We start from the raw sequence: 18,612 nt of genomic DNA, 5'->3' as shown, positions 1-18,612 counted from the left end.
ATGATGGTTGGCTAGGAGCGTGCTATGCGGTGAAGTTCATTTTTAAGAGTGTACAATGCCGCGTGTTTCGCTCCCTTACGAATGATAGGACCCACGACCCTGCTCAACTCGATGCTCAACGTATGGTGCTCAACGTTTCGTTATTCCGTGCCGCGCGATATAAATGCACCGCTTCGCTGTGATTCGTCACGAGCTCACGCGCAATGACCAGGCGTTTCATTTCTTTGAAATCTCAGCCAATAGAAACGGTTTTTCACGTGGGGGGGGGGGGGATACAGGGGGGGATATGTTTAATGCAGAATAACAAAAAAGAGAAGGGAAGGGATACAGGGGTTACTGTAGACCACCTGAATTTGTGAAGGGGCCGCAAAATTCTCATGGAGGTGAGGCGCCAAAGTGTTATCTCAGGTGCCGCATGCGAATAAAATGCCATAAACCCTTTTCCTGAATCGATCAAATTGCCAGCATAGTCAAGGCTTTGTCGACTGATGCGGGAGAACTCACGACCAGTCTTGGGCAAGTTACTTCTAAAAAGTAACTGAGTTACAGTTATAGGTACTTTTTGGTTAAGTAACTAAGTTACAGTTATAGTTCCTTTCTTGGTCAAGTAACTAGTTACAGTTACAGTGACTGAAAGAAAGTAACTTAGTTATATTACAGTTACTTTTTATAAAAATGACCATGACAGTGTGATACAATCGTTAAAAACGTACATTTATTTACATTTACTTAAGTGCGATAAAAGTATTATTGCACTTCACCAGAAGCTGTATAAGTCAATATGTGGCTCTCCCACAGGGAAAAATACGACCTGTGTACGTACGTAAAAAAGGATCGACATTTATTCGAGTAACTAGTTACATTTTGCAGTTACATTCACAAAAGCAGTAACTAGTTACAGTTAAAAGCTACTTTTCTGGAAATGTAACTAGTTACTGTAACTAGTTAACCCAAAAGTAACTAGTTACAGTTACAACTTAGAAGTAACTTAGTTACTACCCAAGACTGCTCACGACGACATGACATGAAAGTGTTCACGGGTTCCAAGATGTTTTGCTCAACTCTCAGTATCATGCGTGTCATGAGCTGCCTCGAATTTTTGGGACCCAGACAAAATTGGTGGTAGCGGTCGGGGATGGAAGGGGGCGCCGATTGGGATCTGGGGTCCCCCTGAATTCAGGACGTTACACCGCTCCCGCCCACGTCCATGTTTAACAGCAATCCCCTCAGCGGGCATCCTCGCCTAAGGCTAGATAAAGTGCGTATGGGCTCCGTGCAAACCGCGGAGGTGGTCACAAAAGTATAAGCATTTCCTACGTACCTTCTATAATGTCACACAAGGAAGAACGTGCCTTCCACAGGTGCCTGCACCACGTCATGACGCACTGATCCAAAAGCGTTTGAGAAGTTCAACAGTCCAATACACAGATCCTTTCTGCCGATTCTGACACTCCTCACACGGTCCTGGAGCACAAAATAGTGCTCAAAGACGCCGTCATGTGCGACGAACCCCTTTTGACACTTTGACAAGACCCCTCGGTGCCCAGCTCGATGCCCAGCCATCATGGGAGCCGTGATGTCCAGCATCCCGTATACAACTTTGCAATAGTTCGCACAGGAGAGATCGGCCAGGTTGTGATGCATTCAGGGTCTCCTTGCTTGAGCAGCGGTAATCCACGCGACCAGCTTCCATGAGTCTGCCATTGTGTTCCTAGCGTTCACAATGTATTCCAACAAGCCCACCATCCTATCCCAATAGTTTGATGTCCGTCCGTTCCAAGGGCACATATTGAGAACCACGGTCGGGAATATACGCTCGGGATCAACATCCTTAAAATTGCTTGTACACTCTAAAATCGGTACCTTATAACGTCCCTTATATCGAGCTGTACCTGGTAAATATCAGGTACATCAGTGCTTTTCCGCAGTTTCTTTAAAGGGACTGTCGCATCCGGAACCGTGGTTACGAATCCAATACCAATGTTTTCGGTACATTACCACGAGCTATTTGCCAAATTTTCTCCTTCCAAAACGGACCGGGTGATGAGGAATCGAATTTAAAAGATACGGTTTCGTTTTGATCCTCGAAAGCGCCAGCGCCAACAACATCTCGTGACGCAAGGTGGAATCTGGCTAATCCTCTGTGAAGGACGCTGTCGTCTGCCGCCAAGTCTGGGGCTGCTTTTTTTTTTTTCCGGCACGTCGCCCCTATTCACATGTGACACTTTCTAGTGACGCGGATACTATCTCTACGCTTGCATCCTTCGCGTGATATGTCGCTTGGAAACCGACGCAGCGTTCCGGACTCCAGGAAAACTTCCTTCGAAAACCTCGATGTTTGATTTCGCACGCCAAGGATACAGGTACAGCCAGACCCCAGACGAAGCGAAAGTTGGAAGCAGCTACATCTAGCGGGTATCCAGATGAAGCAAGGAGTGTTCATGCTGTCCGTGTATGCTCCTCGCATTTCACCGATAATGTGTACCTGGATGAGAACATCATGCAAGTGCAACTTGGATTGACACAAAAAAGGAACGAATTGAAACTTGACGCCGTTCCGACAGTGTTCCACGAACAAAGCGAGCCAGCAACTTCGACAGTAAGTCACAATGTCTATGTAGTTTCCCAATCGGGTCTGTCACTCTTGCGCGTGAGTAACTTAGCAGCAAAAGACGAAATCGGTACAACGTAAGGTATCCCCTAACCTATGATTAATAACTAGATAAATAAAATACAATAAACAAGTAAAAGAACACGTCATTCATATGAACGTGATTGGCTTTTCTCGTTGTCGGACGCGTTATCATGAAACTTTCCCTGTTACTGAACCTGTGACTTTTGTGGAATGTGGTAGACATAATTGGTTTTCATGTGTATTACAGCTGCAGGCAGCTCGACAGGGTCAAGCGCAAGTGGTACGTATATTACTTAAATACATATAATGTGTTTAAAATTTTTGGACACAGAACAGTTCGCAAACTATGAACCCCGATCACTAAAAGGAAGAACTGACGCTGTTTGTGTGCTGGTGTTAGAATCAGGCACTATATACAAACAGTACCTCTGTCCGTAACATAAGCGCCATAAACCACTTCCCAGTTTCCTTTTATCTCTCTGTTTGTGAACTGTTTGTGTGCTGTAGGGCGGCGGTTTTTGCGGTTGTCGTAGCCAACTTGAGGTGCACTTTTGATGTTCTGTGTTATAGAAGGACCAGGTGCTGCTGATCCAAGTCCCATCCATCCACGAAACGGCATCAAAGAATGTACGTGTGTGCACGGCAATTTTGCTGAGAGACCTGGTTTTTACACTAATGCCTTTACGACGCCTCTGACAAATTAGGATCTTCCAGAACAGTGCTTTCTTCATCCAAGTTCAAGAAGTAAAGAGAATGACTTCATGGCTTCTACTGACATCTCACAGCTACATGCCAAGACAAAATAACTTGACAGCAGGAAATGAAAAGAAAAAAAAAAGGTCCGTTTCAGGTCCACCCAAATCTTTGTGCAGAGGCTGACAACAACAACGGTATTGTGAGATGATGAATGATGCTGATGCAGCGTTGAGATTAAGCCCTTGTTTCCTTTTTTGCAATGCTATACATTACTGCTGGTTCAATGTAAAATGATGCACCTACCTCCAGACATTAAAGGGGCTACCAGAGATGTAGTGTCAATTCAACAGAAAAGCTGCATGTTCTGCGAGGCACTGTCACATAAGCATTGGCCAAATTTGCTGTCCTTTGAGCTTTGATAGGATATGCCGTAGATAGTAAGAGGCCTCTTACTGTAAAAGGGAGGTGCATTATTCGAGTAGTGGGGTCTGAGGCATGAGGGTCATTTCAGGATGTACTAACCCTTCCAAAATTTTACACTTTGTTGTGCCCAGAGATCGATCCAGATCCCCCCCAACACCCAGAGTTCTTTTCCTGTGTACCACTGTTATAATGAAATCATCCAATTTACTGTCCAACCGTCCCGTTTTCATTGCAATTGAAGTACTTACAAAACTGTTTATTTTATTTTTTTATTTTTGTAAGTCCCCGCTTCAGATCCCAAGAGACATTGCCAGTGTGGTGCACGCTGATAACTGTCTGCGCATAGCAAATAATAAATATCTGTGTGTGAAGAGTTGGATGTGGACTTGTGCAATGGCTCTTGAATGGACAACACTCAGTCAACACAAAGATTTATTCACATTTGCGTAACTTATTGCCTGTCATTATAATAATTATTATAATACATAGACAAGAGGTAATGCTCTGCCAAGGATCTCTGAAGTTACAATCTTGAAAGCTGTTTTCAAAACAGTGGTGCTAAAAAAATTGGATCAATGGCAGGTATCAAAATTTGTTTTGCTGTATCAAGGCAGAACAATCTTCCGTGGTAATGACAAATTTTGGACATTCCCAGACAGATGTATCACTTACTATGATAATAAGGTGTAACTGTACCATTAGTGAGTTATGAAACGTTACCTGAAATTATTTGATGTGTTATATCCCTCACATGCTATAATACTGCCAACGATAAGAAGCATTACACTACCATTAAAAGTATAACTGTCACTTATGGCCAGGTAGTTTATTGCTCCTGCCTATTCCTTTGCACTTCTCGGGATTACTGTGGTAACACAGATTCTGTTTCACACTTCTCAATTGGAAACTACACAAGTCTATTATGGTGTAGGTGTGAACAGGAAATGAGGCACACTAAAGATGATAGTCCCGATAGGACCAGGATGGAAAAACGTTGGCGAATCATGCGGACGACACACCCTGGTATCTGTCGTCTGTTTCTCGGTCCAAGGAATCTCCAAACTCAGCTTGTAAACACACAATAAGCAGTGAACCTGACGTAGCTGTAAAAGGAAAGGACACTTTCCTAAACACGTAGCACAGTAATTTCCTGACAATCATTCTAATCCTAACCCGGCCTTTGAGTTGCACAGTTGGTTAGAGCCTTCGTAACTTGCATGGGGCATTCGTCGTGTGTGCAAACAACGACGACAACTACGAAAATAAGGATTGCTCGACGTGCCTATCTATCGTGGGCACAGTAGGCGAAGACTGTGATCGTCGCTGCAATACTGCGGTGGATACACCACCAGAAGTTCTGGCCGATGACAGACAACTGGGAACAAAGTGTGATGCGTGCGCGTGGTGCGTGCCGTCATTGCACAACTCTGCCACTTCACCAGCACTGCAGCATATAGGTGCTCATCCGGTTCCTGGGAAGCACAGACGCCGCACAAACACTTGGATTGTTTCCTGCGCCGTAGTGTGAATGTCACGGGATTAAGTATTGAGCACTCCGATCATGAACGTACCTAAAGCAGTGGTCCTGAGGCTCGTTCTGTTGCGCTAACGCAGCTGCGGCACGTACATCACCAGCGACTTGCAGAAGAAGCGGATCCGTCGAATATGGGCCGTCATCAAACATGCATATTCGTCACGGGAGCTATTACTAAAGGCATTTGAACAGCACGATTCGCCACTTCCGCGTTCCGAGTCCGCCATCTCCGTATGTGCCGTCGCCTTCGTCTCCCTGACCTTGCTCATGCAAGCTGCAAGCCGCGGGGACTCCTCTGGCTCGCTGCGTTCTTATTGGTCAGATTCCTTGTGACGTTGCTAAAGATTCTCAGCAGGGAGTTCCGCTTGACGACCGCATCCGTCGTCTGCTGTAGCGCCGCTTACACACGAATTATGCAAAAAGTATTCCGTCGATCGGAATGGGACTTTCGGAGTCATGGTCAGTGAAGGACGGGGAATCTCATTTCACTGTGGTTTCGGAATCGATCTGTGGTCGATGCGACTGTCCCTTTAAGAGGTACTGGGCGAGACAAAGGATCTCGCTTTGAATGTATCAGGTATACAAGCATATTTATGGGGTATACGGTCAGTTTATGAGGTACGGTGACTTGTACCGTATAAAGCAGTACCTCTTGCGCAAAATCTTATTGTGCTATCCACTGCTTTCAGCACTTCCTGCGTTCAAGTAACGCCCCAAAGGGTTCCATGCAGTCAGATAATGCATGTACTTCGCACGGACTTGGAGATAAAGATTGATTTACAACTATGATTGTTTCATTCACGGCGGATGATAAAACGTTCCTGTCTGTGTCGTCAGCTGAAGAGCCTCAACCGTGGTACTTTTGTTTAAATCGTCTGCGTCACCCGATTGAAAAAATCACCAGAATTATTCTGGTGTTTCCTGATGTTCCTGGCGTTAACACTAGACTCTTTTGACGTTTGTAATGTGCACATCAAAAATTTCTGGTGATGATACCAGGGTGATTCTGGAGCTGTCGAGTTCTCCTGATGTCAACACCAGAGTGGACTACTACGACACCAGAATGATTCTGGTGCCTTCTAGCATGCTTGGTGTGCGCACTAGACAGACGTAGTGTTTTAACGTGACCGTTAGAGCGGTCTGGTGTGGTTCACAGACACCAGACCTACAGGCGCCAGGGTACAAGCACTACAGGTTGTTACCATGAAAACCGCTATTTACAATGATCATGAGTTCCTTAGCACAACTTCTTTTCCAAACGAATGATAATTCGCATTGCAAATAATTCCCCAGAGTGTCGAAATTGACACGCTTTGCGGCTTTCACTCGAGTTTGAAACGAAACTTTACGCTCTCATTGTCACATAAGACAGCGACAGCGCCATCGGCATTAGTGTCTGTTTTGAACTTTGAACTCAACGAGCTGGCCGTGGTGGCTAAGGTAGCGTTCCGTCCTGGTTTTCAACATAAAAACTGCGCACGAATGTGAACAACTTTGAATATGTGTTCCGAAGTTCTGCATTATATGCCGTAGTTTGCTTTCCAACCTCTGCACAAGTGGAAGTATGAGAAAATACTAGAGATGCATTCGGGGCAGATGTGACGACTGGTCGTTGGTGTGACGTCTTTGAATGTGCGTTTCGTCCGGCATCATGTGAACTGATTCTTCATGGGATGTGGACTACAGGAAGAGAGGACGGAAAATGACTGAAGAGTTGATCGAGTATGCTTTTCTAAATTATAACTGTGCCGCATGTGATGTATTCACACTCGCAGAAGAAATAACATTGCTCCTTTTTGTACTTTTATAGTGTGGAGTGCATACTTCTCCTAAATGTGTATCATCAATGGTAGCAGTAATATAGACAGTTTTGTTACACGTGCTTGTCTGTTCCTATTTTTGATTCTCAGTATACTATATGCAAACAATTAGTAGCCTGCTAACAGCTGGGACACCTTTGCAGTAGAAAGAAACCTTTGATATCTTGTTGTATTGTTGACTGGTTTGATGAGTCGCTAACATTAATGACTACATCCCAAGCAGCTTTAGTACCGGAATAACGAGCTGACCGTGTTGGTTGAATGTTGCACATTCATGTATGCATGGCAGGATCCCTTCGTGTTGTTTTATGATGGTCGACTATTGAACATTATGCTGTTTCACGCATTGGATCCCGTTAGGTACTTGGCTCCTCAGCGCCCACATGAGGCTCTGAAAGCTGTGCATAGTTTTGAACGCTTAGAGAAAAACAAACAGGACAGCACTAACACCGTGTTCGTGCTGTGGTGCCGTGCTTGCACTGTCCTGCTTTCTCTCTCTCTCTCTCTCACACACGTCTACAGCTATGCACAGCTTTTAGTGCATTGTGAGGTTCCTGACGGACCAAGTACATCACGGGATTGAACGCATGAGACATCATAATGTTCAACAGTGGAGCGTCACAGAACACCAGGGATCCTGGTGTGCAACACCAGAGCACACCCATCAGAGGCCCTGGTGTGGAACATCAGAGAACAGACACTAGGAACACCAGGGAATTCTGATGCTAACATCAGAGAAGAAAGCACCAGGAATGTCCCAAATCACAACCACAAAAACACCAGAATGATTCTAGTGCTTTTTTCAATAGTTTCAAGTACATTAGGGACACAGAGTACACAGTGAGGAAGGAAAATGCCATTCTGTATAGGCGTAGTTAATTGCTTATTGGGTATTTACATCGATAAAACAGAAAGAGATTGAACTCTCTCCGTGTGTTCGTGAAGGAGGCAGGTTTTCGTTTGGCCAACATGAAAACTAAAAGAAAAAGAACATTCCGGATCAGATAAGCTGTCGACGAACCGACAAGCCACACCTTCCAGTGGTTTCATGAGGTCAGGCGGGTCAGTTTCTTATTTTTTCTTTATCTTGCCTCATATCTAGCGAATCGAACTTTTGATATCAACGGAAGAAACACGCGTTATAAGTGCAGCCGCGTCCGCGTGTGAAGGTTACTTGTTATCAGGAAGCCGCCGTCTTCGCACGGTTAAGTTGACAGGTTAAGGGACATGCAGAGGCCGGGAAGGTGCACCTGATGGTAAGTTGCTCTTTAACGTTGTTCATTTTCGCTACAGCTACGTGCATGTGGGGTGAGCTTTGTGAACGCTAGCTTGCCAGGGTGCGTATGCGATTGCATTGGGGGTTCTAACAACCTAGAAGCGTTCCACGTCAGTGTATTATTTCAGGCTTGTCTGGCGCTGCAGGTTATCGTCCCAGTTGTAGCTCTGAAATATTTTCCGATGTAGATACAGTGGCGCGTACACTTGCCTTAACCAGCGGAGCGCGTGTCATCGGGCGCTAATCGACAGCTGGAAACGAGATCAGGATGATCTACGATCACGTTGAAGGGAGGGTCGGTACGCACAACGGAGATGCCGAAACGCGACCTCATCCGCTGTGCGTATCGACCTCCCTTCAAGGGGATAGTGCATCATCCCAACCTCGCTTCCAGCTGCGTCTCAGCGTCCAATGACACGCGCTCCACTGGTTGAGACAAGTCTGCGCGCCAATGTACCTCCCGTCAGTATAACGAACACTACTACCCTGTGGCATGGCCACCTCCAATGGATCCTTTCGAATCCAGCTCCCCGAGTAAGGAATAAAATTCTAATTTTATACTGGAGGGAAATCTGATCATCTTTATACATTGCTTTGCTGGAAGGTCAGGCACCAGCAAGAGTAGCCAGTCAGCAAAACACCCATGGGTCAGAATGACGTCTTCACTTAACGGCGTAGCGATGTAGTTTGTCAACACTAATTATTCATACGATCGAAATAAATCAAGCGAAGTGATCTGTTTTGCTATTCTGTTACTGCTCAAGCCGACAGTGTAGTTTTATCTCTAATATCTAAACTTCATTTCTTTCTCAGCTGATACTGGAATTCGACGTCAGATTCCGCAAAAGCTTTGATAAAGCTATGGTGGTGATGACCAACATCCTAGCGGCTTTTTCAGCCATGAAGGGAAAGAATCGCCGACGTTCGTCGATGTGGACGTATTCCTACGCCCAAAAAAATTCGAAGTATGACCTGATATCAACGGTATGTGGACTGCTTCCTTTGTTTGAGACAAATATTTTGGAAGGCACAAACACGCACTAATTGCGGCGTTCCACTCCAGACCGTCCCCGAAGAGGTGGCCTCTCCGGGACCGAAACTCTTTTTCTGGCAGGAGAGCCTTGTTTGGTGTAGTGGCGGAGAGGCTGTGCAGCTGGAACCATCGGACATGCTTATATGAGTTTGTGCTGCTGCGATGCTTGAGAGTTTACTACGTAAAAAACTTGACATACCCAACTGCTTTTGGCCAGTTGTTAGGCCTGCTGCAAATATATGTCGTGGGCGACAACGAATTCTCGAAGCCGTACAGAAAGCCACGGCTTTCGCAGCTGCTGAAATCGCTGAAGGTCAAATAAAGAGCGAATCAGTATTCAGATCGCCTTTTGTCTTTGTTCCGCATGTGCTTGCAACACGTTGGTCGCCCTCGCGTATGTTACAGATGCACACTTCTGCGAGTGTGTATTACCACTACCGATACCAAAGCATAAGCGCACAATACATGGTGCGCGTCGTGCATTTTACTGTGCGTGCCATACGTCACGTGTGGATTATGTCACCACCAACATGTTCCTCTCTGTTGTGTGCGGACTGTATACTTCTTAGACAACTGTACCCCTTAGACGGCAGTACCTCTTAGAGGGTTGTACCCTTTAGACGACGGTACCTCTAAAATGGCTGTACCTGTTAGACGGCAGTAACTCTTACACGGCTGTACCTCTTATACGGGGGTACCTGTTAGACGGCAGTACCTTAAAAGTGCTGTACCTTTTAGGTGCTTTCGTACCGCATAAAATAAAGGGTACATTTTTGCAAAAATGTACCTTATAAAAGGGTTTTTAAGAGGTACAGATTTTAGAGTGTAGGTTATACTGTCTTCCCCGGGCGTGGTGTTTTCACTTTGTCGGAGCCTATAGCCCACCCCTCTCCTGATATAAAACCCATTTATCCATTTCCAAGGATGCGGCTGGCCACTCCTTTAGAATGCTCGTTTCAGCGATCATCCGAGAGCACAATTACTCGCAGAAATGTCTGTCAAGAACGTGCGTTGCAATGGTGCACTGCCTCGTCCGTTATTGAGTATTAGGCCTAATACATGCGGTACAATCTCCGTACCTTTTTCTTATTATTATTTTTGTCTTAGCGCCACGAAGCAACTGCGGCTATGAGCGGCGTACAGACGTGAACAGATGGAGAGAGTACAGCAGGAAGGAGTGGGGGACAGGGGGGAATCTCTGTACCGCCCGATGATAATTCACATTTGTGTCTCTCCCATTCACCGCCTTCAGAGGGCTTATGTAACCCCTCCGTCATGGCAACCACAGCTGATTGCCTTGCGGAGAGTCTCTAGGAAGCACGTCCACACTTCTTGACGCATCGCATAGTTTCAGTAGTTCAAGCATAGCTTCAGCAGCCCATGAGGTCGCCAAATGCTCCGCTGTGATTTTTCTTGCATATTCCTTGGGTCGCCACATCTTCGCTACCCTCTGTGCTGATGTTATTCTGACATCTCCTGACATCTTGAGCCGAGCAACAACCCACGAAACCCCACAACTCACACAGCTGACAACCCACGAGCTCTGTGCTGGCACGGCCAATCTCACTGGTTGTCGCGGGCATGGTTTCATTTATGCGCGGATGTCTTCGAAGCGATGTCATCATTCAATTATCCTAGGACGTTTCTCGATATTTTGTAACGTTCTAAAGGTAACCCATCCAGAATGAATCAGAACGTGGGGATCAGTCTGGGATACCCTAGGACATTGGTGGTTGTGTGGCTTGTGTCTGTTGAATGCAGTGTGGGTGAGTCAACGATCTCCCAGTATAGGGAAATCATGCAAGATAAGGAAACCACGGGATGCTGCAGAAGATATTTTACAATAGATGAAGAAAAATAAAATCCTTATCCAGCATCGATTTCAGATGTGCTGCCCAGAGAATAAAAGGTGTTGGTCTGTGAACCAAATGAAAAACGTATATATATTTTTTGCAGTTTCCTACCCTGGCCGTAAATCCTGTAGATTGCTTAGAATCGAATAAAATGTTTCTAATCAATTGATTGGCGACAACACTGGCGACCTCTGGTGAAGAAATGTCTTGTAATAAGAAGAAGTAACCATATTGCCCTTTGTTTGTTAGGCTGTGCCACACGAAGTAGTACTGTCTAGAAGAAGAAGTATCCACCGTAATCTGTTCCCGCTGCACGAGCGTAGCTTTGCCCAACCTGTGTAGACGTTCCTGTAGAGGAAATATCAGCCAAATAGTGAGTATAATTCTTGGTGTGTATAACGACCTCAAAATCTTTGGAAACTATTCAATAGCGCACTGTGCTATGTACTTCCTTTCTCTCGGTGGGGGAAAAAACGTCGGCTTTAGCCTGCATAAGGCGCAGCCGAATGCGGCATTGAAAAGAGCTTTTTAAAACCTAGCTAATAATGCTAGTTTTCAGAACTATGAGAACAACAACAATGATGACGGCAGCGGAGCCTCCGCCCATGATTGACGTGAATCCCCTTCTTCGCTATCCACTCATCATCGTCAACCTCCTCCTGATGATCGTGGCCGGAGGCGATGTCACAATATCTGTGAGTATCAAAGTAACTGTAAACATTCTCCATACAACCACAACGCCGGATAGAACAGGAATACAGAGTGCCTTAATGGTGGTGTCAGGTAGGGTTAAGTAACCTTTGTGTAGTGGAGCAGCAAGGATTGGGATTATCGTGCTGCTTAAGGAGCACAATCTTGAAAAGAATGTCTTAGATGGCCAGCGTAATATGACTTACTAGATTAGTGCACACGTTTTCCTATTACAACGCTCAAAAACACTGCTGACACGATCGCGTGAGGTAAAGATAACATTTTTTTTTTTAGAGTGGAAGTTGAAGTTCGTGAATTCAAACAACTCAGTTCATATCTGCATCGCAGCAAAGTTTAAGCTACACCATTTGTATGCATTTGTAGAAAAGGTGCCTGATCTGACTGTCCGTCCCATTGACACACACGCATTTCCCGTTCCTTATCCCTCCCCCTCCCCCCTCCCCCTCCTTCCCGCTAGCGAGCCAATATTGGTCCTAAATTTTCTTTTGCAGGCATGATGTCATTGCAGCAAAAATACTACAAGGGGATAAGTCAACTTATCCCCTTATTGCATACAGAGGTTCAGTTTTACCGAACGCCTTACTGTACGTACGGCATTATACCCCCAGCCATTATAAGTAAAAACATCCATGTATAATTCAACCGCACAAAGCTTTCTTCTGTACTGATTGGATCATGGAGAATTGTTCTCTACAGACGATCAGGCTGCGTCCTCAGCTCGCATGACTTGCACCGCTGTTTCTCTCAGGGTTATAGCCTTTACCTTCGCTGGGACGAGATTCATTTCCTTTCGGTATTGATGACGATCGTCGTGAACCTGGAGATTCCCTTCCTGATCATCGGAATTATTGTCTTCACCGTCTCCTCCCTGGGCTTCATCGGCGGCCTCCGAGAGAACGTTCAACTGCTCACTTTCTACAGCAAGACCTTGTTCGTGCTCGTCGTGCTTTGCTTGCTCGCGATGGTTCTCGCATTTGCCATTCCCCACCTGAGCAGAAAGGTAAACATTCAATAAGTCTTACCTCTCACGTGTACCCCTCAGGTGTTACCCCTCAAAAAGGATTATCTGCAAGGATCCGTTTGATTTCCAAACACCAAACAGATTTCAGGCGCTCGTGACAATAAAATCCTTCCGGTACAACTATAGCTTCTCCCGCAGTATGTGGACAGCGTCGTGACTTTGGACCTGATCGTGCACTATCGAGACAACGACGACTTCATGAGGCTCATCGACTTCATGCAGTACTATTACCGCTGTTGCGGCGTTACGGACAGCGGCTATCACGACTGGAACCACAACATCTACTTCAACTGCACCCACACCAATCCCAGCTACGAGCGCTGCTCTGTCCCTGCTTCTTGTTGCTGTCACGGCGATGAAGACATGGTGACGGTTCTTAGTAATCGCTTTTGTGGCTGGGATGCTCTCAAAATAACCGAGCAGGAGGCATGGAAGAAAATCTACACCCGAAGCTGCACGAATATCATATTGGCGCAGGTAATTAAAGTTACTGTAAAGCAGCTGGCATAAAATTTCATTTGACAGCCCGGGTGCTTAGTATACAAACGCCTCAAATTTCGTTCAGGTCCACCTCGCACATTTAGAAAATTCAGATTTAATATTACGTGCAATGTGTCTAAGACCCTACACGAACTCCGCAGTTCCCGCCATGTAGGGCGGGGAACATAAACATGGCAATAACAATGGGAGCGTACAGCGACATCTGTGGACCGCTACTATCACCACGCCGGTTCGCCGGACGTGGTGCATTTTTGCTTGGGCGACTCATGGTGATTCTGCTGACAGTTCTGCTTTCCACGATGGCACCAATGTTCCTAGATTTTGAGAGAACATATGTCAGCAACTATCTTGAAACAAACTCTTTAAAGAAGGTTCAAGAAACTGGCTACTTAGCCCATGACTTAGCCGATTGAGGGTTCGGGACATGTAACACTGTTGCTCGACGAATGGGCGATTGCTTCCCACCAGGCGCCGTCTCGCGCGTCTGTCTTTTCACCGCGATTTCAGTCATGATTCAAAAAAGATTTCTGTCGCACATAAAATTTGCAGTGTGTGGGATTCTTTGGGGAATACGCTTTCAAATGCCTGCTGCCAATATTAACAGTTTGCTTGATGTTGTTAAAATTCCAGGTGAAGTCATACTCTGTGTATATTACACTTGGCTGCTGTGTCGTCATGATGTTCTTCCTAGCAATGCGATACTTGGCTATGAACGTGCAAGATCAGATCGTCTCTCTGACGGCTTTCTACGAGAAATACTTCGCGGACATAAGACGCGGGGAAGAGCGCAAGTCCATTATCAGGCTCCAAGCCTTGCAAAGCATTCCCAAGTAGGTATACTTTTCGTCTGTCAATTTGGCTGCAAATTCATGCCTTAAACCGCGAGGTAACTGATTTTTCACGAAATCTGCCAACGAGAGAGAGTAAGGCTTCATTACAACAAAGTGAACGGGACCGGGTGAAAACTCGATATGAGTGACAGTTCGATAGAAGCGCAAAATCCTAGATAAACAGTGACATAGCATCGGAGACGCGCAGGAGTACCACGGCGCTCCTAACAAATATTCACGAAACAAGGGGAACAGATCTTGTTGATGAGCACCTTTGCAGTCTTTTAATTTAGGTGCAAAAGAGAGAGAGAAAGACACGAACTGGGTTTGCCATATACTTTCGCTATATGTATATACCCTTCGCTGTAAGAGGAGTCAGCTGGCAGCACTTTTGAATAAGTAACCCGACTCGAAAGGCATGCACTTCAGCCGGGACAACGTAAAACTTCGAATAAAGCGGTTTCGTTATAATGAGTGGGTTTACTGCATTGCGTAACCCAGTAGTTCTCAAACTATGGGTCGCGACTTTCAGGGGGTCGCGACACGTTCCGAGGGGAGTTGCGAAGAGGCTCACAAATTAAAAAAAAAAAAAATGACACGCCGTACCCGCTATTCTGTGTTACCAGGAAGCCCTTGACAGCGGACCCGCAGGTTTCCCATGCGCTTCCATGCGAGGTGCGCGACGCTTTCGATGCATCACGCAGCCTCGCTTTAACGATAGCTTTCACTTGTGCACGAGGGTTCCCTCCCTTGTAGGTTGAAGTTTGAGGGTTTGAGTTTTGAGGTGGTTGAGGGTTCCCTCCTTGCAGCTTTTATTGCAATGCTCGAAAGTTATACTTACAAAACTTGTTCCTAGGGGCTGCGTGGAAGTTGGAAGCAAAAAAGCTGCACCACGACGCATCGAGCCCGTCAGCAAGGTACCCGTTCTCGTGAATGGCCCAGCGTATCCCGCCATACCGACAGACAGCAGGCAGTCTCCAGCAATACCTACTCCGTCGCACTTCCGGATGGGGTGACCTTATTCAGCGTTTACTATTAACTATATACGAATAGTTTGTGTATTAAAGTGCACCGTTACATTTACCAACAGTATCTTTCGCCCGCACCCCTTGCACACCGTGTATAATTGCAAAGACGGCGAGATGGTGGGGCAGCAGGGGATGGCGCGCCGGGACCTGGGCCGGAGCCCGCGGGACCCAAGACCTGTCGTAATCATGTAAAGAGGAAATACTTTGACTGTTTTATCGAGACACGTGGAGGGGGTGACAGAGGAGGTGAGCGGGCATGACCCATCCCCGGGACCCGTAATTTCTCTTGCAAACCCTGTAGTATAAGTTTACCTTCTTTCGGGAGTGTGCGGTTCCATGTCATTTCACGCCGTCACTGGTCAAGGACGATCGGCCGCACAATGTTGGTGCTTTGCTGCTCCTAGCTACAGTACAGCCTCTCACCTGAGCCGTTGTCGACGACAACCGCTTTATCCCCGTCCCCTGCGACACAGTCTATAAGAAGCGGACGGTGCCTTATAAGTTTAGTGGGCACGGTGGACAATGTGTTCACCTGAAGGCCATGTTAGTGAATGCTTGGGTTTTGTAGGAGCCAAGGGGGAGACCTGCTGTTTCACGGAGTCATAGCGAGTGATGACATGCAGCCACAAATTCAAATTAACAGAGCGGCTGTTCCTCCAATCTGGTATCCGCAAGAGCATCTCCGATGTCTCCGATACGATACCAGCTACGGCGTTGGCGCATGTGCGACGCTATGTGCTTCGCTATAGCGTATCGATGGTACGGACCTCCTCGAGGATTGGCGCACCGTGTTATCGGAGAGCGGCGTATGGGCCCCGCGAGGAGAAGAAAATGACTGGGCGAACTACGCAAGAAACAAGACTGCGGTGCGGACTCCCGTAGCATTTTGATGCTGCTCAATGTGATTTCGAGTAACCCTTTCGTGGATGTAACGAGATGGATTGCAATAACAGAACTCCTCAACAGCGTAACATCGAAAGGCTTCACGGTCAGGGATCTGCCATGCGGAAGCGGTACGACGTGAATGGATCGATGCTTCTACGCAATATAGATGGCGCCAATATGGCGCTAACTGTAAAGTCCCTGAATATTCAAAGTACCGACAACTCCTCCTTACCCCCCCCCCCCCCACACACACACGCTTCTCTCCCTTCGCCTCGACAGTGGCGCCTCCTGGATTACTGCACTGTAGCAGACGACATCCATGTTCAGGCAAGCAGAACATTACTCTTTGCTTTGTTCGCGCGTTCTGGATATGTCTTGGTCACATGACCTTGTGAAAGTTAGTCCCACTATGAAAACTGAAGTGTAAACGAAAAAATAATTAAAGCGGACTCATGCGATCTACACTCTTAGAAATCAACTTCACCGCATAGCACGCTCATAGCGAACCACAACCTCGAATGATATCGTTGTACGCCCTGATTTGTTGAAATCGGGAGGCGTACGCCTTAAGTGTCATAAAAAGGCGTACGCCTCCTGTTCTCAACAAATCAGGACAGATAACGATATCACTCGAGATGATGGTTGGCTAGGAGCGTGCTATGCGGTGAAGTTCATTTTTAAGAGTGTAGGTAAAGTTCGCTTCCGGAGAGGTTGGCTGCACCCGGTCGCAAAATTGTTTTCTCCGCCTCTCGCAGAAGAAATGTAATCGGTGCCAGCGTGCAGAACATGCTAGCAAACGACAAAACCATTATTTTCATTCGCAGGGATCTGGAAAACTGCAGTAAGCTTGTCGAATTTGTTGATTGTAATCAATTCCCAGACACTTAGGGAACGACACCATTTCGGCCCAAATATCGCGGCCGGGCGTGCCGAGGGCAGCGATTTTGTTGCATCCCCATGGACTCCCATGGATTGAAAATTTGGCAAACTTTAATTCGCCAAAAATCAATGGATCGCGTCAGGCCTTCAAAAATGTGTCATTCCCTAGATAAACTCAAGGGGAATACGCCTGCACCTCTTTCGTGTAGAAATTTAGAGGGGTTTACGGGAACCCTGCTAACAAAAGTTCCCCATAGACTTTCTTAAGAAGTGAGTCCGCCTTAAACAAACGCATGAAGTAAAGCGCTCACGTGTTTGTGGCAATGAGCAGTTACATTGGAGTGAGACATCAAATGCGTTGTAGATGACGACCGCTGGACGGATTATTATTTATCAATTTTTAAAAACTCCTCATTGAAGAATCTGGTTGAAAGGACGCCCTTACTATACTCATTTGCTTGTTCTATTTTGCTTCTCAGTTGTTTGTCGTTTCATAAAGCATATACAGTATTTTTATTCGCGATGTAATAATTTTCGCGAATCACGCATTCAGTCATTTGCGCAATTATTCGCGAGTATTTAATTTCGCGGTTCCAGGGCTATTTCCTTGCGCGGGATAAACGGCAAGCTGTGTTTCTCGAATACCATTTTTCGCTATTTTTTAGCGGTCGCGAAATTCGCGAAAATTAATACATCGCGAATAAAAATACGATTACAGTACTCTAAAAAAAAAGTCTCTTTCCCATAGAGACATATCAATGGCATATGAATCGATGTAGGAGTAGCTGTCGTAGGGCATTGCTTAATAGGCTGTCCTTTATTAAAGCTCCGATAAACTATGCTTTGGGTTAATTTGAACAATCTTGAAATTTTGTACGTACTGTCATGTTTTTAACGTACTGAAACGCACGATCCAAACAGCGCCCTTGCTTGGTTCAGACGAGTTCGTTCAACTTAGTTTAATAAAGTGAAGTTGTTCGGGGGACAAAAAAAAAGTAACAATGGTTGCAAACAAAGTAACAACAAGTGGCAATTCAACTGTCACAAAAAGGTGTACGCCTCCCGTTTTCAACAAATCGGAAAAGCGAAAGATATAATTCTGCATGGTGGCTGGTTCCGAGCGTCCTTAGTCGTGGAAAGACCGGAAGTGTTCGTGGCACCGAAAGTTGTGGCGAGGGCTTGTTTATGTTTACACGACAATGTCATGATACGGCAGGATACGGTCATGAGCGGACTAAACGGTTAGGGAAAGTTTATGAAGATGAGTGGTCTTTGCAAATGATAAACGGAAACCCGTGCACTTCCTGCCCAGCAGCGCCAACCATTTCAGTGACCATAAAGGCCTCTTCATCATATTGTAATGCCAGAACCATCAATAACGCGGTACTCTCCAGAGTGTAAAATGTCCGAGTACTTTGTACCAGCGATTTATCCAAACCCTCATACACCCCCCTAACACCCCCAAATGTTCAGTAACACCCCCTAAC

General features: G+C 46.0%; 1 protein-coding gene across 2 annotated transcripts; it reads left to right on the top strand.

Moving 5' to 3' along the window:
- The first annotated feature begins 11,518 nt into the window (after positions 1-11,518).
- Positions 11,519-15,423, top strand: LOC135398039 (tetraspanin-33-like). 2 transcript variants are annotated; one of them, XM_064629487.1, is made up of 6 exons: positions 11,519-11,643; positions 11,830-11,965; positions 12,730-12,981; positions 13,141-13,479; positions 14,134-14,333; positions 15,190-15,423. In XM_064629487.1, the coding sequence occupies exons 2-6, from the start codon at positions 11,834-11,836 to the stop codon at positions 15,347-15,349; spliced, it is 1,083 nt and encodes a 360-aa protein (XP_064485557.1). In that variant the 5' UTR covers positions 11,519-11,643; positions 11,830-11,833; the 3' UTR covers positions 15,350-15,423. The 2 variants fall into 2 exon arrangements, with proteins under 2 accessions (XP_064485557.1, XP_064485556.1); XM_064629486.1 differs by having other exon boundaries at positions 11,823-11,965.
- Positions 15,424-18,612: the final 3,189 nt, after the last annotated feature.

The sequence above is a fragment of the Ornithodoros turicata genome, chromosome 6, assembly GCF_037126465.1.
Source record: "Ornithodoros turicata isolate Travis chromosome 6, ASM3712646v1, whole genome shotgun sequence".
In the NCBI taxonomy this organism is placed as follows: Eukaryota; Metazoa; Arthropoda; class Arachnida; order Ixodida; family Argasidae; genus Ornithodoros; species Ornithodoros turicata.
This window is presented reverse-complemented; position numbering and strand designations above follow the sequence as displayed.

Bases quoted from the DNA above. Each gene is read 5' to 3' on its own strand.
- LOC135398039 (XM_064629487.1), top strand. From the start codon at position 11,834: ATGAGAACAACAACAATGATGACGGCAGCGGAGCCTCCGCCCATGATT. The intron at 13,480-14,133 runs GTAATTAAAGTT...TTAAAATTCCAG, and splicing joins CGAATATCATATTGGCGCAG to GTGAAGTCATACTCTGTGTA. The intron at 14,334-15,189 runs GTAGGTATACTT...ACTTGTTCCTAG, and splicing joins GCCTTGCAAAGCATTCCCAA to GGGCTGCGTGGAAGTTGGAA.